The 22,868-nt window shown below is 43.2% G+C and overlaps 2 protein-coding genes across 12 annotated transcripts in view; one reads left to right on the top strand and one right to left on the bottom strand.

The window, feature by feature from the left end:
* LOC119953276 (archaemetzincin-2-like) overlaps window positions 1-22,868 on the top strand; it is a 291,941-nt gene that overhangs the window by 61,938 nt on the left and 207,135 nt on the right. The window lies entirely within an intron of this gene.
* Window positions 8,381-22,868, bottom strand: part of LOC119953278 (monocarboxylate transporter 7-like) — a 59,294-nt gene continuing 44,806 nt past the window's right edge. For all 6 annotated transcript variants that reach the window (XM_038777361.1, XM_038777362.1, XM_038777366.1 and 3 more), the window contains 3 exons: window positions 22,629-22,757; window positions 11,791-12,603; window positions 8,381-9,361 (listed from right to left, as the gene is read on the bottom strand). In XM_038777361.1, coding sequence (XP_038633289.1) covers window positions 8,946-9,361; window positions 11,791-12,603; window positions 22,629-22,757 — 1,358 coding nt within the window. In that variant the 3' untranslated portion in view covers window positions 8,381-8,945. The remainder of the gene's footprint in view (window positions 9,362-11,790; window positions 12,604-22,628; window positions 22,758-22,868) is intronic.

Below are 22,868 nucleotides of genomic sequence, written 5' to 3'. Positions count from 1 at the left end.
TTAAAATTTGGCCAATCACACTTCTTGTTCTTGCTGTGTGTATTTAAGCTGCGCAGATGTTTGTTTTCCAAGTAAGTACTTTTTTTTTGCAGACGTTTAAAAAGTAAATGCTTAAAATAGTTTGTAGGACATATTATTGGACCAGGTTACTTGTAGTTTGAAAGGTCTTATTTATATGGAGAACACAGTAATGTTGTATATGTTAATGTAAAATTTAACTGGCAGTTTTGTGAAAAATAGTTTAACCTCACGCATTCCTTTTCACTTAAACACTGTTCCACCAAATGGAGTTTTAGATTCTGTGTTCTATTCAAAATGGCATAGAAAATATACCTTTAACACTGATAAGTTAGAAGATGTATGCATTTTCCTGATTTCCTGTTGCTAATGCATTTTACAATATTATTGTGGATTTCTTTTTAAATTCAGTCTCCTGATGTGGGCATTTCTGGCAAAACCAGCACCGATTCACCTCAATAGTCACCCTTGAGACAGTGGTGATGAACCACATTCTCGAGATTCCACAGTCCATGTGATGAAAGTCCGCCAACAGTCACGTTCCCATTGAAGCCACCCCACGCCGCTGGGAATTCCGCGGGCAGGGTTTGTGCTGCCAACGCAAAAAGTGAATTGCAGTGGTCGGAGAATTCCGGCCACCTTCTTTGGATCCTGCCACAAATTCTGTAGCCTTTTTCATAAAATCCCTATAGTGCAGAAAGAGGCCATTCAGCCCATCGAGCCTGCTCCGGCCCTTGGATAGAGCACCCTTCCAATTGACTATCCCTCTCCTAGCCAATGTCTCAAGTAAGAAGTCTTTCAACACCAGGTTTGTTTCAAACACTAGCTTAAGGAGCACTGCTCCTTCCTTAGGTGAATCTGAGGATGAGGTTGTAAGACTTGTTACTGTGCTCACCCCAGTCCAGCGCCGGCATCTCCACACAATGTCTCAAGTGGCAGATTGTTTTCAATCTTACCATCCTAATCGTCCCTGAGATGAGCTTCCCTAAGAACATAAGAAATAGGATTAGGCCATTGGGCTTCTTGAGCTCTACATTGATGGTTGATTGTCTAAGTCAATTACATCTTTCTACACTTCCCTCAAATCCCTTGATTCCATTTGCATACAACAATCTATCAACCTCTGACTAAATAAACTCAATGATTGGCCATCCACAACTCTGGTAGACAATTCCAAAGACCCAACCCATCGAGTGAAGAAATTTATTTTCGCCTCATTCCTAAATGACCAACCACTTATATTTTATATTCATTTACGGAATGTGGGCTTCGCTGGTTAGGCCAGAATTTATTGCCCATCCCTAGTTGCCCTTCAGAAGGTGGTGGTGAGTTGCCTTCTTGAACCACTGCAGTCCTTGAGGTGTAGGTACACTCACTGTTGTTAGGGAGGAAGTTCCAGGATGTGGAGAGGCTGAATAGACTCGGACTGTTTTCATTCGAAAAACGGAGGTTGAGGGATGACCTGATCGAGTTCTACAAGATTATATGGGGCATGGATAGAGTGGATGGGCAGGCACTCTTGCCCAGGGTGGAGGGGTCAGACACCAGGGGGCATAGGTTTAAGGTCCGTGGGGAAAGTTTAGAGGATATATAAGATGCAGGTTTTTTACGCAGAGGGTGGTGAGTGCCTGGAACGCTTTGCCAGGGGAGGTAATGGATGCAGATATATTAACGGCATTCAAAAGGCATCTTGAGAAACACATGGATAGGATGGGTACAGAGGGATATGGCACAAGGATATGCTGAGGGTTTTGGCAAAGGTGATATCATGGCCGGTATAGGCTTGAAGAGCCGAAGGGCCTGTTCCTGTGCTGTATTGTTCTTTGTTCTATCCCTTCCTGCCCACACTGGTAACACCAGGTGTTGTAAGACTTCTTACTGTGCCCACCCCAGTCCAACATCAGTACCTCCACATCATGTATGGGCCATGGCAACTGGATCCTTCCACTCTGACTGCAAATTACTTTCCAGCCCTGAACAGATGTCCAAAATCCTCACACCAGGAATGCAATACTCTCACTCTCGACTACAGAGAACTGTGGCAATCCCACTGACTATACTGTCCTCTACTACCTCAACATTCTTATTTACTCTCCCCATTTGAATGGATTCCTGTAGCACAGTGCTACGGCCAGTTCACTCATCCACCTAGCAGCCCTCCTGTCTCATCCATACAAGCTATAAGAACCTCAAAACCTGTTGTACATTTGTAAGTGTTGATGCTCCTCCACCTCTACCTTCTTGATCCCTTTTACTTGCCTCATTTGCATTCACCCTCCTGTTCCTGACCAAATCAGATCTTCGCTCAAGGGGTGTGACTGTCAATCTGAATCTAAGTGTCAAGGTAACTTTCCCACTTCCTGATGCATTGCAGTGTTCGAAGCCCAGACTTCCAACTCATTAACGCTGAGCCGAAGTTCATCAAGCTGCACTTAGTTGCAGAAATGTTTGCAGTGGATCACACTGGTGTGCACGAACTCCCACAGTCTGTAATCACAACACATTACTTGTACTGCCATCCTTGAGTTGATTTTTAAATTTTTTTTTATATATTCCACAGTCAAAAGATGTGCGGGTTAGGTGGATTGGCCATGCTAAATTGCCCGTAGTGTCCTAGAAAAAGTAAGGTTGGGGGGGGGGGTTGTTGGGTTACGGGTATAGGGTGGATACGTGGGTTTGAGTAGGGTGATCATGGCTCGGCACAACATTGAGGGCCGAAGGGCCTGTTCTGTGCTGTTCTATGTTCTATGAGTACTAATAAACGTTGTTACACCCAGTAAACCTTGCTACTACTAATAGGAGAAAAATACTCCCCAACAAATCACTTACCTGCTTCATTTACATTACACTGCTTTTTCTCAGAAGGCAGTCAGTCACATGCGTTATTTCTTTAGAAAATTAATTGAACCATTGAACTCTTGAAAGTTGAAAAATACACAGGCTTTTAAAATATGTTTTATTGAAAAATTATAGTTACGAAGCAAATTTTAAACAACTTTGTTACTGGTTGGACAAATTGAACGTTAGAAAGCACAAATACGAGTTAGTGAGCAAAGCTTTGGCTTAACAAAATTTTGCTTGAACCTACTCTCATTTCAAAAAGTGTAGATTCTTCAATTTGTAGTCTTAAAAAGTTAATTGCAGTTTTGTTCAAAGATGTATCTTTAGCTAAACTAGTTACATCCTTCAGATCCTTGCTTAGTAGTATTTGTACAATCCTAATGACTTGCATCACGAATCTTAACATTATATCACCTGAATACTTCGATATTTAGACAAGTCATATGAAATATCTTGTACTGTAAGTATACAATTCAGATTATAAACAAGCTTTATCAAAAGTAGAGTGTAAGAGGTGTTGAACAATAAGTAAGATTTAACACCACACATTCAGTCTGATTCTCTCTCTCAAGTGATGAACCTGCTAATCCTCAAATGGAGACCAGCAGCCACTTATATGGCTGTGAATGCCATTTATTGGGAATTTGAATAGGTCTTTAGTTTTGGCATGTCGTTTCTCCTCTTTTATGTCAATAAAAAAGCTTCTGCCACAAATTTCTTAATAATCAGTGCAAGCGTCTTTGATGGGAGTAAACCAATAAGGTTTAAAGAATTCAAATCTCGTTCAACAGAAGGAAGTCTGCTGTCATTATTTTACCCAGAATACAGCTTCAACTTAAGAAAAATTATGTGCTTTTAGTGACTGTGGAAACAGGAACCTCCAGTTATTTGTTATCTCTACTATTGTGTCACCACCTATTGGGGAACATTCTCATGTAGTCTGGAGCAGCAAGGACCACAACTTTAAAGCTGCTTCACCAGAAATGATACCAAAGAATCCGAGATTAGATATTACACTTGACCATGGCTTCCTTGGGTCTTGATCTGGAACAAAAGTTAAGTAAGAAATCAAAGCCCCCAATATTTTCATGGAGCAACCTTTGGGTGCATGGGATTAGGCTCATTCAATGACATCACAATGTGACTGAGCAAAAAGTGAGAACCCACTCTCGGCCTGTATGTATAAAGAAAATGAGTGATTCAATTTTATTTTGAAAAAGATCAAACATGATTCTTGCAATCTTATACATTGTCTATCAGGCGAGTACTTTCTATTCTGCAGATATCAGTTATTCAGAAAGAGTTCATATGACATTGAGTTTGAGTTTAATATTTTTGCATTTGATATTAAAGGTTAAAAATCTGTTTCAGTTGCCCATTGTGGTCATTGCTGCTTTCTGTCAGAACATGTTGGGTGGGATTCTCTGCATCCCCCCCCCCCCCCCCCCCCGTCTCACGTTTCTTGGCGGCAGCAGGTGGCGCGTGCCATTCGCTAGTGGCAGGATTCTCTCTTCCCGCCACTGTCAATTAGAATTCCCATTGAAGCCACCCCATGCCGCCAGGAAATCCACAGACCGGGTTGTACCGTCGCCAGTCCCATCTGTGTCAGCTTGACATTTTTGGTTCCCATGAAATTGCCCCATTGCTGAATATATTGCCCCCTTCGTGGTCAGGCAATATCTTGACTGGCCTCTCCGCATGTATAAATGGGGTTCACTTAATATAGTTTGAGTGTGGACATATTATAAGTGTGAACATATTTACAGCTATGCTTATTTTGTTGTTTCAGTGCTAAACATTGAACAAACTGATACTGACTTTATGATGGCGAAGGTTTCAACCTTTTTTGCTTACTAGTATTCAAGTAAAATGTGCAGCGTTGTGGTCGATTTCTCCCCACTCTAGCTCACAATTCTGCAGCCTCAGTATTGTAGCACACTGGTGTGAGCCAGAATTCTTCCTGCAAGTGCTAAATATTTACAATACCGCACACCATTCTCAAATGAGAGAGGGGGAACTTTGTAGTAGCTTAGCACTGATGTGAAACACTCATTTATGATTAGACTGACTGAGCAACCTACCTCAGAAGTGATTTAAGGGAAAGAACTGTGGGAGACCAAATTTGGCTTTTTCGTTTCATACTTATGAATGGGAAGGGTAGGTCATTATTTCCATTACTTTGCTTTTTGGTTGCATCCTACCAATAAGATATGAGCAAGAAGAAATCTCTTGCAAGGAAACAATTGCATTTTAAATCTCAATAATAAGTAGATGATGAATTGAATATGAAATTGTCTCTTATTCTTTAAATGGAAGTATTTCCAATGCAGACACAATTGTCCCTTTCAGAAAATGCATTAGCACAAAGTGAACAGAAAAAATGGAATCATTAGTATTGTTTACATTTTAACTTCTGCTTACAACTGACAATACCAAAGGCCCTACATGTACTACAGTTTGCCTGACAATTAGATTTCAAACATCGGACGGGATTCTCCGACTGCACCTGGAGAATCCAGCCCGAGGTCAATGAACTTTTCCATTGCCTGAGTCACGCCCGTGGCGTTCTTGCGGTGAGTGCGGTGGATGAATCCAGCCCATAGGGTAATTCTCATTCTTCAAACCTATTACTTGGCTTATCCTAATGATATGAAAGGTGAGCTTTTTTAAATGGAGAAACCAGCACCTAATAGAGCAACCACCACAATGTTGAAAAAAGTGAAAGGAAGCAGGGATCAGGTGATGCCAAACTTTAAAAGCATGAAAACTAAGTGAGCAAAGAACTAAGGAAGCTACAGCATTTCACTTTTTAATTTTGAGAAAGAATGAGTTTGAATTGTGCAATGAGATATGACATTTTTGAGTGGGGACAGAAGGAAGATATAGAGCTTGTAGGGTCCAATATTTAAAGCTTAAAATACATTTTGTAAATTTCAGAGGAGCATTTGGTATTAATAATCAAAAAGACTGTAAACTTGGATTGTCAGGAAGAAGTTTTGAGAACTGTCTCTTTTTCAAGTGTCAAGGACTTCATTGTATCCAAACCAGGAGTGTGGGAGGAGTGATGCAAAAGTGTTTTAGATATGATGGTAGTATTCAAGTTTTGATATAATGCTTTTTTTAGGAAAAGTGAGCTAAGTGTTGGTAGGGTGCAAGGGGAACCTATTTGAAGATTGAAAGGCCCACATCTGGCATTTTACTTTTGAGTAGTCATTTTAAATCTCCGTAAAACTCAGGCACTTAGAATATGTTTTGTAAAATCTAGGATGATAAAATGAAACTTCCACATGTCAACTCCACAATGACACACAAGTATACATCCTCTAACATCTGTTGTTCATCCCCACACATCCTCCAGGATTCTGAGTCACTGATTATTTTTCCACAATTAGCAATGCTTTTTTCATAAATGACTGCCTCTGTTAAATTGAGTTAACTATCTTCCCCTCCCTGAAATAAAATGCGTAATTTTATTGTGTTTCATATTGGAGTAGATACAGGGATGTTGGAATAATCGGTATCCTTCAACTCGAGACTCTGGCCACGATATAAGTAAAAGAAAAAAGAGCCTATTCTGGGCAGAAATCGAGGGATTGTTCCCGGCTCTTTTGCACTGGGAATGATCCCACTATCTAATAGCACTCCGGTTTATTTTCCGGACCCCTCCCTGCCGAGGCCGTACTTGGCTAAATATCCTGCACCTCCACGCTCTCAACACCCCGTCATGAACCCTGGACCTTCACACGCCCTAGAGCAACTGTTCGGGGGAGTTTCTTGAGCCCCGCCCCATACTATGCCCAGTAGGGCACCACTGGGCCTGATCCCAGGTGTGGGCAAAATGCCATCCTGGCTCCCTGCTCCCTGGCAGTGCCCCTTCCAGCCTGCAGTGCCACCTGGACACTGGAAGTGCCTGGGTGGCATTGCCAGGCTGGCAGTGCCAAGATGCCTGGGTGGCAGCAGCAGTGCCAGTCTGGCCAGAAACCAACCACCTGGGCCTTCCGACTACCTGGAAGATTCCCCCCCCCCCCCCCCCCCCCATCCCAAGTGCCATTCTGCTTGGTCCCAGTTTGTGGAGACCAGCACTAATCTGCATTCGGCTAGTGTCTCCTTGGCGAGGCTGATAGATGCCAGGTGGCTGTTTGATCTAGCATCACCACGGCCAAGTGGGTTTTTAAGCTCACTTAACCATACGTGACTGGGCCCGGCCCATTATCAGCTGAATCCAAATTCTGACGTCTCGCGAGTACTGATTAGATATACTGGCCGTGACCCATCTTGATTCTGGCAGGAAGCAGTCAGTAAATCGCACCCACCATCTTCTGGAACACAAATTTCAGTCAGTGGCTTGGTTTGCAGGCCATTGTGTTAAATATTTTTGATGATCATCCTATTTAAGGTGATAAAGATAGAATATCAAGGCATATTATGCACTAATTTACCTAAAAAGGGAAAAACACAAGTGAAATGAAAGTTGTTGCTATGAGTTTGCACCCAGAACGTGTTATCAAAATCAATAGGAGCAATCTGAACTAGTTTGAACACTTTCTAGACATTTCATTGTGTTCTGGATTTAATGTTTGTAGTTTTAAGAGGAGAATTAAGAGGAGCTATACCTATTTTGGGCGAGGAGGTGTGGAGTGAGGCCCTTTGCGGGGTAAATTCCATGTCCTCCTGTGTGCAGCTGAGCCTGATCCACTTTAAGGTGGTGCATGGGGCACATCTGACCAAGACTAGGATGTGGTTTATTTTCAGGAGGGAGGAGGTCAGTTGAGTGGTTCTACCCGAGATTGCAGCCATTCATGTCCTTTTTTAAAGAGTTCCCGTCAGTTGTTAGGTGGGGTGGTTCAGTTTACCGTCGGGAGGGTGGGTTTTTGTATGTGATCTCTACCAGTCATTTTCAAACCCGAGGCTACGACCCGCAGGCGAGTGTCGGGAGGGTCACAGGGCCATGCGTCGTGGCGTTCCTGATCGTGGGGCCATGCGTCGACATTCCCAATCATAGGAAGAAGTGCTCAGTGGCGTGACGGGCTTTTAAAAATGCCGGCCATGACCTGCTTTCAGAATCCCAGCTGTTCGCGTATGCATGCTCCCTTAGCAGTGTGCAGGCCCGGAGCCCAGCAGAGCAGAGCGCCTCTTCCTGACGAGAGCGTGCTGACCTAGGAGCAGATTTGTTTTGTTTTTTAAAACACTGGAGTCTTACTGCCTGGAGTGGTGGAAGAGAGCAGGTCACGTGCCCTGAACACTGATGTCACGCGCTCTAGCGCGAGAGGATTCCTCCATTTTGCTGCTGCCAACAGTGCTGGTGTAAGCTCCTGAGTGCCTCTGTTGTACAACCTATGATGAAGAAGCTGTAAACAGGAACAAAGTGGCATAAAGACGATTACTTGAGGTATGGATTATTAATTGTGCCATTGTAAATCCGGATTTAAAGTTAATGTGTGTTATATGCAGGAAAGCACTGGCAAATGAAAGTTTAAAACCCTCAAACTTTCAAAGACATTTTAGGACTTAGCATGGCGAGTTTGAGGACAAAACCTCTTTATTGTTTCCAATGGATGCAGTGAGATCTTAAATCATCAGCTGAAGTCATTATCAGAAATGTAACATTGAACAACAGAGCAAGTTAGATCGTGAGGACCAAGCAGGCTCACTTATCACATTAAAGGTAAGTGAAAATGGTGGATCACAAAGGTCGGTCGCGTCGGTCTCGAAGGATAGCTGGTTGGTAAAAATGGGTCCGGGGCAAAAAAGTTTGAGAAGAGCTGATCTATACCAATGGTTGTGTTTATTTTATAGTGTGACCTATGAAATCTGTTTTTATATGGTTATATTGTTAAAAGAAACATTTTCAATGAAAATATTGTTTTAAAAAAAATTCAGCACAACTACAGCCTTTTCATTAAATAGTAAATATGAAAAATTTGCTCCTTGCAGTATTTCTTTACAAAGCAGGTAGCCAGTTTTGTCATCGAGAACAGAGAAAGTTTGAGGTTAAAATGGCTAAGTTGAGGAAGTTGACAGGATAAATAAAGGATACTTTTAAAAAGTGAAAATGCACACTATTCTGGTTGTGTATGACTGTTTCTTCAAGCGTTACTTTGAAACTGATTCTGTAAACTTTCTGGTTTCAAGTCTGTTTCTACGAAGTCTTCAGGCACATCCTGAACAATTTTTAGGTCCTCTTGTAATGCCTGTTGCCGATCAATCTCCAGAGGTTGTTTTCTCTGACCAGGCACATCCTGAACAATTTTGAGATCCTCCTGTAATGCCTGTTGCCGATCAATCTCCAGGGGTTGTTTTCTCTGACCAGGCACATCCTGAACAATTTTGAGATCCTCCTGTAATGCCTGTTGCCGATCAATCTCCAGAGGTTGTTTTCTCTGACAGAACCCTTTTTTAGATGGTTGGACCAATGCCAGAAAAAATGAACCCAAACACATGCCAATACCACAAAAGAAGAAGGCAGATCCATAATTCTGACCTGTAATATCCACGAGCCAACCTGAAAACAAAAAAAAAGTCAATCTAATTCTCATCTTTTTACATCCATAATACTTTTTCAGTAGTCTGGAGGAAAAAGTGGTAGCCGAAACATCATGTCACACCAGCAGTTAAAGTCAGAAGCTTGATATTTAAACTCCTTTGGTTTTGGAAAGACCCTTTGAATCATGCAAAGCTTCCTCAAGTGCATTAAACTGTAACTCTGGCTTGAAGTGCAGGACTTTCTGCCACAAAGATCTATTCTGGTGCAGTTTTGATAAAATTAGATCAATTTAGGCATCAGATAAAGATGGACTATTTACAGATTTCAGCATACTCATTAAATTGTCATGCAAGCAGTTGAAATGTTTCATACACTGGGGGTCTGGAAGGCACTATATGCAAGGAACTACTAGTAATGTTATTTGAATTCGGTTTCTATAGATGGTACAGGGGTGAAGTTATAAAGTGAAGTATATTATGCAAATAAACATTAGTGTGCGTATCAGTGCTACAGTGGTAAGTGTAAACGTTCATAGATTTACTGGGAAATTAGTGCATTGGAAATAGAAGCACATTTTTCAAGTTATTAGCATTTATCCATTTGCTAAAATGTTTGTGGTCAATTTCATTACAAGCATAACCACTCCCAAAAAAATGTCTGACTTAGGAAACCTTTGCGTTGCAACCCTTGCCTACTGGGACACAAGCTGGAATTTAAAAAATATAAATTCAGAGTACCCAATTTTTTTTTTTCTCAATTTAGGGGCAATTTAGCGTGGCCAATCCACCTACACTGCACATCTTTGGGTTGTGGGGGTGAGACCCACACAGACACAGGAAGAATGTGCAAATGCCACACGGACAGTGACCCAGGGCCAGGATCGAACCCAAATCCTTGGTGCCATGAGGCAGCAGTGCAAACCACTGGGATACTGTGCCGCCCACACATGCTGGAATTTAAGGCTCCAATTGTTACTAAATTACACTTTTTCATGCTGTTGAGCTTTCTTCCCAAGGAACCAGTGGGGTAGTTAGCTTGGTTAACATTGTAAAGCTTTAAGATTTAAGTACTGAAAAATTCCTACTGGATCAACATGGACTTTTATTTGCACCAATTGCAATTATTTGCAACTGAAATAATGGTTTCACACAGGTTACATAAATTTAATTCTGGAAGCTTAATAACTGAGCCACACTATACAGTTTGCAGAACGTGTATTGTAAAAGGCCTAAGAATTTGCAAGTCGGATAGTTTTACATAATTCCCATCATGCAGATGATTGTCAGTGATATTCTAACTAAGCAAGTGAGACAGGAAGCGCCGTGGTCAATGATGTTTGCAGATGTAGTGGGAATGATGAGATCATGTCTGAGTATCTGAAGAACAGTACTGGAAGACAGGTGTGTGAAGGTCAGTGCAGACCCAATATATGATCTGTCAGTTTGAGACTAAGGAAGAATATTAGTGTATGGGGGAAGATCTGGAGAAAGTGAGTAGTTTTAAGTACCTGGGGGTTAGTGGTGGTAGAAGATTGAAGTATTAGAAGATTAGCTCTCGTTGGAGTAATTGTAAATAGAGCAGCATAGTGTAATGTGAGAAAGTATCTTTGAGACTGAAAGGAAGAATCGACAGGACAGTTTTGAGATCAGCCTGGCTGTATAATGTAAAAACTTGGACAACATCAAGAGAAGAGACAACTTGATGCTAATTAGATGAGGATTGCTGAGGTGGATATTTGGAGTGACAAGAAAGGGCAATAACAGGAATTAGTACATCGGGGATCAGTGAAGATAATGGGAATATTTGAAGAATGTCGCCGAGAAGAAATTGAAATGGCATGGTCATCTGTTGCGGAAAGGATATGTGTTGAGGCAAGTTGGAGATTTGCAGGAAGAAGGGGAAGGTCTATCAGATGGAAAGATATGCTGGCAAGAGAGACTTAAAAGCAGCAGGATTGGAAGAGTGGGTGACTGACATGAGGAGATGAAAAAAAGGTCACCAGCACTGTGAAAATCCTAAGTAAAATAGTAGAAGCTAAAATAAAAAAAATTATTATCTCCTAATGATAGTTAAAACTTTTCAAAACCAAATGTACAACATTAATTTGATGACACTGGTACTGTAAACTTACCTACTTGTCCAATGTGGGCTTACAAATTTTGTTGATTTTCTTGCAGAATACGTTAGCATTTTTGAACAGCGTATATTCTGAATTTTTAACCATTTTGCTCTTTTGGAGCATTGTTTAAGGCTAAATGCACACCTTTTTTTTTTTGCAAAAGTATCATATGATGGAGAATTAGCTACTGTAAAGCCAGATGGTTATTCTTGGATCAAATTAACTGCATTTAAGTGCAACCTCATTTCACTTTCACTGAAATGAAATGCAAATACGTACGTAAATTTGAAACTTGACTCCATGATAATGAAATCAAAAACAAAAATACCTCCAATAGGCGGCCCAGCAAGTCCTGAAAAGCTCTGTATAAAGATGTAAATTCCGACAGCAGATGACATCTTCTCAATTCCAACAACATCATCTTCTGCCAACATTGGAATATGAATACTGGCCACAGTGCCAAACATGAATCCATACAGCATGCTGCATGTAACAAGGCTCCAGAATCCTCTTGTGAATGGAAAGCACAACAACACTATACTCAGTAGGCTTGTACAGATCAGTTCAATGTAAATCTTCCGTATAGGCTGCTTGTTTAGGACACAGCCACTTGCCAACCTACCAAACACCTCCATAATTGCCATAGCAGATAGCATGTATGCTGCCCACTCGTCAACACCAAGGCTAATGCTGAGAGGAATCACATAAAGGTGAGGTGCGAAGAAACCGAAAGTGGCAAATAGTCCAAAAAGTGAATAAAAAATGAAGCTTTTGTCCTTTAGAATTGAAAAGTCAAGCAACTTTGGTTGATCCTGTGGTTCTGGCTTCTTATCTAGAAGCATTTGAAACTTTTCTTTGTGAACATTATTTGTTGTACACTTTTTATTATTTAAGTGATCACGTGAGGTAGATAAAGATTCCACTCCTGAGTCCACAGACTCTACAGAGATGCATGTTTCCTCATTCTCCAGCATATACTTGGTTTCCATTGGCACACTCACTGGTTCCACTGTTTTTTTCTCCGTTTTTCTGATGATAAGTGGCCGAAGTAATGCGCCACACACAACAATGTTTAGCTGCAGTGCACCTATGACTAGGAGACAATTTTTCCATCCAAGATGATTCTTCAGTAATGTAAAAGCTAAAAGAGAGCAAAACATTGCATTACTGGATTACATTTCTTATTCTCTGTGTGCACCTGATCATAGAAACGGAGAGCCAATCAGTAATATCATGGCTGATATGCATCTTAACATTATTTTCCCATCTTCGAGAAATGGGACTAAGTACCCCTACCGTACAAAAATCCACCAATCTTAGCTTTGAAATTGACCCAGGCAGTACTCCAAATTTTGAAAAGACAAAACTTGCATTTAAATAGTGCCTTTACCATAAAATATTATAGTGCATGAGAATTATCAGCCAGAATTTGACACCAAGCCACTTAAGGGCAGATGACAAAGGGTAGGAGGAAAGGAAGGGCAGTTTCTGGAGGGATTTCACACAATGCACAACCGCCAATAGGGGAGTGAAGGAAATTGGGGATGGACAAGAGAACAGAATTAGAGGAACAGAGTTTGTGGAGATTTGTAGGGATGGTTGAGATACATGAGCTATGGTGGGGCAAAGCTATGAAAGGATTTGAACACCGGGATGAATGTTTTACCTTTGAGGTAATATTGGACCGGGAGGATGTTGGTCAGAAACACATGTGATGTATGGATGGGACTTGATGTGAATCAGAATATGGGCAGAGAGCTTTGGATGAGCTGAGGTTTACAGACAATGGCCATGAGAGCTTTGGTACAATCAAGTCTGGAAATAGCAAATACATGCTATTCCCATACCAGCCTCCCCAAACAGGCGCCGGAATGTGGCGACTAGGGGCTTTTCACAGTAACTTCATTTGAAGTCTACTTGTGACAATAAGCGGTTTTCATTTTCATGAATGAAGGGTTCAGCAGCAGATGGGCTTTACACAGAAACATATGTAGAAAATAGAAGCTGGAGTAGGCCATTCGGCCCTTCAAGCCTGCTCCACCATTCATTATGATCATAGCTGATCTTCAAGTTCAACACCCTGATCCTGCCTTCTCCCCCCACATCCTTCCTGAGAAAAGTACACCAAAACTGCACACAATACTCCAGGTGTGGCTTTACCATTGCCCGAGATAATTGAAGTAAAACATCCCTATTTCTGTACTTAAATCCTCTCGCTATGAAGGCCAACATACCATTTGTTTGCCTTCTTTACTGCCTGCTGAACCTGCGTGCTTACTTTCAGCGACTGATGCACAAGGACACCAAGGTCTCGCTGAGTATCCACCACTCAATTTACAACCATTCAAATAATAATCTGCCTTCCTATTTTTGCTACCAAAGTCCACATTATTTTTAAAAATACATTTAGAGCATCCAATTATTTTTTTCCAAATAAGGGGCAATTTAGCGTGGCCAATCTACCTACCCTGCCCATCTTTTTGTCTTGCAGACACAGGGAGGTAGTGCAAATTCCACAAGGACAGTGACCCGGGGCTGGGATCGATCTGGGTCTTCAGCGCAATGAGGCAGCAGTGCTAATTACTGCGCCACCATGCTGCCCCATTTATCCACATTGTACTGCATCTGTTATGCATATGCCCACTCACTCAGTCTGTCCAATCCCACTGAAGCATCTCTGCATCCTTCTCACAGCTCACCCTCCTACCCAACTTTGAGTCATCTGTAAATTTGGAGATAATACATGTAGTTCCCTCGTCCAAATCATTAATATATAATGTGAACAGTAGGGGCCCTAGCACAGAGCCCCACTAGTCACTGCCTACCAAGTGGAAAAAGACCCATTTATTCCAATTTTTTGCTTCCTGTCTGCTAACCAGCTTTCTATCCATCTCAAGACACTACCTGCAATCCCATGCACTTTAACTTTCATAGCAATCTGCTATGTGAGACCTTGCTGAAAGCCATCTGAAAGTCTAAATAAACCACATCCACCGGTTCACCCTGGTGAACTCTGCTAGTTACACCTTCAAAGAATTCTAGTAGATTTGTCAAGCATGATTCCCTTTCATAAATCCATGCTGAATTTATTTGATTACACCACTGCTTTCAAAATGCTGTGCTATAACATCCTTGGTAATGGACTCTAGCAACTTCCCTACTACCAATGTTAGGCTCATTGGTCTGTAGTTCCCTGTTTTCTTTCTGTCTCCCTTTTTGAACAGCAGGGTTATATTAGCTATCCTCCAATCTGTAGGAACCATTCCAGAGTCCATGGAATTTTGGAAAATGGCCACCAATGGATCTACTATTTCTCAGGCCTCTTCCTCAAGTACTCTGGAATGAACATTATCTGGCCCTGGAGATGTATCCGTCTTCGTTCCTATTAATTTCCCCAAACCATTTTGCTACTAACACTAATTTCCTTCAGATACTCACTGAAACTTGTGTTTCTTAGAATCTCCATTATATTATTCATGTCTTCCTCTATGAAGACAGAAGCAAAGTACTAATTTAGTTCCTCAGCCATTTCTTTGTTACCCGTTGTGAATTCCCTCGCTTCAGACTGTAAGAGGCCTACATTATTTTTTATCAATCTTTTTCTCTTTACATACCTGTAGCAACTTTTACAGTCAGTTTTTGTGTTCCCCGCTAACTTACTTTCATATTGTATTTTCCCCTTCTTAATCAATCCCTTTGCTGAATTTTAAATTGTTCCCAATCCTCAGGTCTATTGCTTTTTCTTGCTAACTTGTATCCTTCTTCTTTGAATCTAATACTATCTCTAATTTCCCATTTAAGCCATGGTTTGGTCACAGTTCCCTTTCTACTCTTGCGCCAAACAGGAAAAAAGAATTTTTGGAGTTCATCTCTTCATTCCTTGAATGCCTGCCATTGCCTGTCCGCTGCCCTTCCTTTCAGTAATGTTCCCCAGTCCATCATAGCCAGCTCATGCTTCATACCATCATCGTTACCGTTATTGATGTTCAAGACCCTGGTCTCAGAATCGACTACCTCACTGTCCACCATGATAAAGAATTCTATCATTTTATGGTCACTCATCACCAAGGATTCACTCACAACTAGATTGATAACTAATTCTTTCTCATTGCACAACACCCAGTCCAAGATGGCCTGTTCCCTTGTTAGTTCCTCAAAATATTGGTCCAGAAAACCATCCCATATACACTCCAGAAATGTTTTCGCTATTGTATCATGATTAATTTGACTCACCCAATCTATATGCCGATTAAAGTCACCCTTAGGGAAGAGCAATAAATGCTGGGCTAACCAGCGCCACCCACATCCCACAAATGAATACATTCAAAAATAAAATAATCACAAATGATCCTTTATCACATATATCTCTGATTTCCTGTCTAATATTATTCCCAACATTGCCACTGTAGTTTGGTGGTCTGTGCACCATATCTACGAATGTTTTTTTTTGCCCCTTAGTGTTTCTTAATTCGACCCATACAGATGATTCCACATATTTCCTCCATATTGTATCAATATCTTCTTTAATCAACAATGCAACTACACCATTTTTTCCTTTCTGTCTGTCCTCCCTAAAAGCTAATAGCCCTCAATGTTTAGTTCCCATCCTTGGTCACCTTGGAGCCATGTCTCTGTCATCCATCATACCGCTTTACATTTATCTGCACAACTAATTCAGCCATTTTAGTTTGAATGCTCCACACATTCAGGTACAAAACCTTAAGGCTAGTCCTTTCGACGTTCCTTGTCATGTCCCTACTATTTTTATACAGTGTCGTTACAGGTCCTTGATTTCTCTGCCTATCACTTTTCTTATTCTCCTTGCTGTATTTTTCTCTTGTTCTTGATTCCCCCTGCTCTGAATCTTTACGTAGGTTCCCCATCCCTATTGTATTATTTTAAACCCTCCCCAACCGGTCTAGCAAGCCCCCCCCCCCCCCCCCCCCCCCCCCAAACATCAGTCAGTCCTGGTCCTGCCAGTGTGTAACCCGTCCAGTTTCTACATGTCCCACTTCCCCCAGAACCGGTCCCAATGCCCCAGGAATCTGAAAACCATCTCTTCAGCCACATATTCATCCGACATATCCTGCTATTTCTACTCTGACTAGCACATGGCACTTGTAGTAATCCTGAGATCGCTATCTTTGAGGTCCGACTTCTCAAATTTTTTCCCAATTCCCTATATTCTGCTTTTCGCACCTCGTCGCTGTTTACCTATGTTGTTGGTACAGTAGTCCCCCTTTATAACGCGGGTGTTGGGGTCCAAGACAGCCACCCGCGTTGCATCCGAGCCGCGGATATCCACGATGGGGGTTTTAAATTTATTTAAAAATCTATGCTAGCGCTTCCCATTGAGAGTCTACGGGGGGCGAGGTCAGACCCCCGTAGACTCACAATGGGAAGCGCTAGCATAGATTTTAAAATAAATTTAAAACCCCCATCGTGGATCTAATTAAAACAGTGTCAATTTCAGCGGCCGGCTGATTGTTTCAGTGAGAGAGCAGCTTCCCTCTCCGGATCAAAGTGAGCCGGCCGCTGAAATTGACACTGCCGGCTGATTGGAGGGAGAGAGCAGAGAACACAGGAGGAGGTCATACGGGCCTCTGCAAGACCAGCATGGTCTCACATCGCCCCTCCCCTCTGTAGCTGGGGTTCAGGCTGTGGCTGCTGGGGTACAGGCTGTGGCTCCTGGGGTACAGGCTGTGGCTGCTGGGGTTCAGGCTGTGGCTGCTGAGGTACAGGCTGTGGCTGCTGAGGTACAGGCTGTGGCTGCTGGGGTTCAGGCTGTGGCTGCTGGGCTTCAGGCTGTGGCTGCTGGGGTACTGTGGCTGCTGGGGTTCAGGCTGTGGCTGCTGAGGTACAGGCTGTGGCTCCTGGGGTTCAGCTTCCCTCTCCGGATCAAAGTGAGCTGGCCGCTGAAATTAACACTGCCGGCTGCTCTCTCCCTCCAATCAGAAACATTAAAACTTAAAAGTTGGATTGGAGGGAGAGAGCAGCCGGCAGTGTCAATTTCAGCGGCCGGCTGATTGTTTCAGTGAGAGAGCAGCTTCCCTCTCCGGATCAAAGTGAGCCGGCCGCTGAAATTGACACAACTGACAGTTGGGGTCCATAATCCCCCCCACGGTATATCGCGAACCGCGGTATTGCGGAGCGCGGTATAACGGGGGACTACTGTACTGATGTGTACCACGACCACCGACTGTTCAACCTCCCCCTCCAGAATGTCCTGTAACTGCTCTGCAACACCCTTGACCCTAGCACTAGGGAGGCAACATACCATCCTGGAGTCTCCTTTGTGGCCATAGAAATGCTCTGCATCAGAACAAACTGTGGTGCAACAAATTTGGCTGTTGCTGCTTACCCCGAGAGGTCATTCCCCTCAATAGTATCTAAAGCGGTATATCTTTTTTGCAGGAGAATGGCTACAGGATATTTCTGTACTGCCTGCCCAGCTCTCTCGCTCTGCTTGGTGATCACCTATTCCCTTCCTGCCTGTGGAGTCTGAGCCTGTGGTGTGACCACTTCTCTATACGTGCATGCTACGACACCCGCGGATGGTCCACAATGTCCCCAGCTGCCACTCCAGCTCCGAAAACCCGGGAAATCCCGGGAGCTGCAGTAATTATTTGTGAAGAAGTGCTTCCTGACGTGACTCCGAAACAGCCTATCTGTACTTCCAAGGTTTTGCATCCCCTTTCTGGACTCTGTCCATCTACTTGATCAAATCCTTTAATAATCTTAAACATTTCAATGAGATCATCCCTTAATACAAACTTATAACCGTACGGCATAATTTAAACCTTTTCGGTAACTTCTTCATTCTGGCGTATCTGGGGCGGGATTTTCTCTGCAGAGTGGAGAATCGGCGCCATTGGTGCTGGCATAGTCGGTGCGGCGCTGGTCTACGCGGCCACCCCACGATTCTCTGGCCCGGATGGGCCGAGCGGCCGTGATAAAAAAACCCGAGTCCCGGTAGCATTGTGGATAGCATAATTGCTTCACAGCTCCAGGGTCCCAGGTTCAATTTCGGCTTGGGTCACTGTCTGTGCTGAGTCTGCACATCCTCCCAGTGTGTGTGTGTGGGTTTCCTCCGGGTGCTCCGGTTTCCTCCCACAGTCCAAAGATGTGCAGGTTAGGTGGATTGGCCATTATAAATTGCCCTTCGTGTTGGGTGGGGTTACTGGGTTATGGGGATAGGGTCGAGGTGTTGACCTTGGGTCGGGTGCTCTTTCCAAGAGCCGGTGCAGACTAGATGGGCCGAATGGCCTCCTTCTGCACTCTAAATTCTATGAAACGTGCTCTGAGCCGGCGGGACTTCGGCATCGAAGGGTCCGGGGGCGGCCTGTGGGGGTGGAGGTGGGTCCGACCCCGTGGGGGGGGGGGGCCCCTCTGTTGTGGCCTGGCCCGCGATCGGGGCCCACCGATCGGCAGGCCGGCCTCTTGGGCTGGGGGCCTCCTTTCTTCCGCAACGGCCCCTGTAGCCCTACGCCATTTGGCGTCGGGTCTGGCGCGGAGAAGGGAGCCACTGCGCATGCGCGCGTTGGTGCCAGTGCGCATGCGTGGACCCCGTTGCGCCCAGTTGACGCGTGGGCAGCTCCAGCCCCATGCTAGCCCCCTGTTGCCCGGAGAATCGGGCACCAAAAAGCCTGTTGACGCCGGGGTAAAACATTCCCGTTTTTACCCCGGCGTCAACACTTAGCCACGCGATGGGAGAATCCCGCCCCTGTACTTTAACCCTTTGGATGCCAATATGTCCTTGCTGAAGTGCTCGTGAAGAACTAAACATACTGCTCCAGATCCAATCTAACCAGATTTCCATCCCACTTGAGTTGAAGACAAACATTCCATTGGCTTTTTTTTTGTGTCTATCTACTAGTTTTTTTAAAATTTAAACATTTAACAACTACTCTGTTCTCCTATGGTCCAACACCAGGCATAGTTAAAAATGAGGGGTCAACCTGGTGAAGCTGCAACACAGAAATACTTGTGTGCCAAACAGCATAAGCAGCAAGTAATAGAGCCAAGCGCTCCCACAAACAACGGATCAGATTTAAGCTCTGCAGTCCTGCGACATCCAGCCGCGAATGGTGGTGGACAATTAAACAACTCACTGGAGGATGAGGCTCCACAAGTATCCCCATCCTCAATGATGGAAGAGCCCAGCAAGTATGTGCAAAATATAAGGCTGAAGCATTCTCTCGATCGTCAGTAAGGCGATGGAAGGGGCAATCAACAGCGCTATCTAGTGGCACTTAACTCAGCAATAATCTGCTCACAGATGCTGAGTTTGGGTTCCAGCAGGATCACTCAGCTCCTGACCTCACGACAGCCTTGGTTCAAACATGGACAAAAGAGCTGAATGCCAGAGGCGAGGTGAAAATGACTGCCCTTGACATCAAGGCAGCATTTGACTCGGTATGGAATCGAGGAGCACCAGTAAAACTGGAGTCCATGGGAATCGGGGGAAACTCTCTGCTGGTTGGGGTCAGACTTGACACAAAGAAAAATGGTTGTGGTGGCTGGAGGTCAATCATCTCAGCTTTCGGAGTTCCTCAGGGTAGTGCCCTAGGCACAACCATTTTCAGCTGCTTCATCAATTACCTTCCTTTCTCATAAGGTCAGAAGTTGGAATGTTCACTGATCCCTGCACAATGTTCAGTATAATTCACGACTCCTCAGATAATGAAGCAGTCCATGTCTAAATGCAGCAAGACCTGGACAATATCCAGGCTTGGGCTGACAAGTGGCAAGTAACAATCACGCCACAGAAATGGCAGGCAATGATCATCTCCAACAAGAGCGAATCTAACCTTGATATTCAGTGGCATTACCATCGCTGAATACTCCACTATCAAAATCCTGGGTTACCAGTGACGTGAAACTGAACTGGACTATCCACATAAATACTCTGGCTACCAGAGCAAGTCAGAGGCTAGGAATCCTGTGCAAATAACTCAACGTCTGACTCCCCAAAGCCTGTCCACCATCTACAAGGCACAAGTCAGGAGTATAATTGCCTCGATGAGTGCAACTCAACTACACTCAAGAAGTTTGACACCATCCAGGACAAAGCAGCCCACTTGATTGCCACCTCTTCCACAAACATTCAATCCCTCCACCACTTTTTAACCTTGGCAGCCATGTGTACCATTTATAAGATGCACTGCAGGGACTCACCAAGGTTCCTTAGGCAACACCTGGGACATCAAACCCAAGACTACTCCATCTAGTAGGATAAGACCAGCAGATACATGGGAACACCACCACCTGGAGGCGCCCCTCCCAAGTTGGAAATATATCACCGTTCCTTCACTGTCGCTGGGTCAACATCCTGGCACTCCCTCCCTAACAGCACTCTGGGTCTACCTACACTTCAGGGACTGCAGAGGTTCAAGAAGGCAGCTCACCACCAACTTCTCAAGGGCAACTAAGGATGGGCAACAAATGCTGATCTAGCCAGCGATGTCGCTATCTCATAAATGAATTTTAAAATGTAGATGACCTCCCATTTTCCTACAGTGAACTCCATCTACCACAGATTTACCCACTCAATCAATGTTCCATTGCAACTTTCTGCTTGAATCAACATGACTTGATGCACTATCCAAGTGTTAAGTCAGCAAACTGATAATGTCGCTCTATTCCTTCATCTAAATCATTGATAAATATTAGAGAAAAGCTGAGGTTCCAAATCTCTGGGTGCACTACTATTCACATCCTGCTAATTAAGATATTATCCCGGTTCTCTGTCTCCAGCTTCAGAACTAATTCCCTATTCATGATAAGTTGCCTTCAGTTCCATGTGCTTCTAATTTTAGTAAGTTTCTTCAGTGGAACATTCTTAATTGACTTCTGGAATATCCCAACTTTGCAATATTTAACAAATACTCTGACCTACACGGCAGCTGGTGGAACTTAAATGTAATTAATAAATCTGGAATATAAACCCAGTCTCAGCAATCAGAACTTCTGGTTCATTAATGAGGGAAGGAAATCTGCTATCTTTTTTTGTTCATGGGATGTGAGCGTCGCAGGCTGGGCCAGCATTTATTGCCCATCCCTAATTGCCCTGAAGGGGGCAGTTAAGAGTCAACCACATTACTGTAAGTCTGAAGTCACATGTTGGCCAGACAAGGTAAGGACGGCAGATTTCCTTCCCTAAAGGGCATTAGTGAACCAAATAGGTTCCTGAAACAATGGTTTCCTGGTCATCATCAGACTTTTAATTAATTCAAATTTCACCCTCTGCAGTGGTAGGATTTGAACCTGGATCTCCAGAGCATTACTCTGAGTCTCTGGTTTACTAGTCCAGTGCCAATACCACTACGCCACCATCTTACCTGGTCTAACTTCAAACCCACAGCAACGTGGTTGTCTCTTAGCCGTCCTTTCAAATAGCCTAGCTAGCCACTCAGTTCAAGGGCAACTAGGGATGGGCAACCATTGCTGACTTTGCCAGCAAAGCTCACACCCTGTGAACTAATTTTCAAAAATGAATAACATCAATGGTCAACTACATTAGTGATCTCTGCCAAAAAATCAACTCGGCTTGATGAACATTACTTGCCTGTTGCAAATCAGTGGTGGCCCTCTGGTAAATACTTAATTGTCCTGTTCCTAATAATAGATTATTTACGCCTACAAATTCCGTACCTCTCTCTCCCACCCTACCTCAATCCAAGAGGACAGTTCCTAAATTGTATATGTTTTGGAAGATCAAGATTAAAATATCTGCAGTTAATTAACCAACATTTTTAAATGACTTTTTTATTATTCTGTGAGGTGAGTTTGTCATCTTTATTGTACCAGTTATAGTATACACTTGGTATTGACTCCTGCTCAAAGTCACAGGTGATCAACACGTATCAGTGAATAATGCAGTTTTAGATGAATGTAAAACTAATCCAATTGTAAATCCATGCAAAGGTGTTTGAAACGTTGCTTGGTTAAGTAAATTTTTAGAAGTGGTGGTGGTGGTACTACCAGTAGTAATTCATCTGGCCTAAAAACAATTATGATTGAAGTTAAAATAAAATAAGTCTTCATCTTTGCAAGTTACAGCAATGCAGTGAAGGACAATAAATACTTGGCAAGAAGTGCACTTATCAGCCAACAATTCTCAGAATTTTCAATTTAAAGGCTATAATGTCAATTTATAGCACTTACCGGGTGCAAAAACGAAGGTAGCAAAACATTCTCCTGTGGATGCCACAGCAATGACAAGAGAGCGATATTTATCAAAGTACTGGGAGAGGATTGTGACTGTGGGAAGGAAGCTGAGAGAGAAACCTACTCCTGTTTTAGAAAAGAAACATTCATTAATAAAATAACCAATAGAAATTTAATTAAGAATACCATTGTGAAACTTAGTTTCAATGTACAGTATAATATTAACAAACTTAGTAG

This window comes from Scyliorhinus canicula, chromosome 18 (genome assembly GCF_902713615.1).
Source record: "Scyliorhinus canicula chromosome 18, sScyCan1.1, whole genome shotgun sequence".
NCBI classification, from domain to species: Eukaryota; Metazoa; Chordata; class Chondrichthyes; order Carcharhiniformes; family Scyliorhinidae; genus Scyliorhinus; species Scyliorhinus canicula.
Note: the sequence above shows the minus strand (reverse complement) of the source record. Positions and strands in the feature narration are given on the sequence as shown.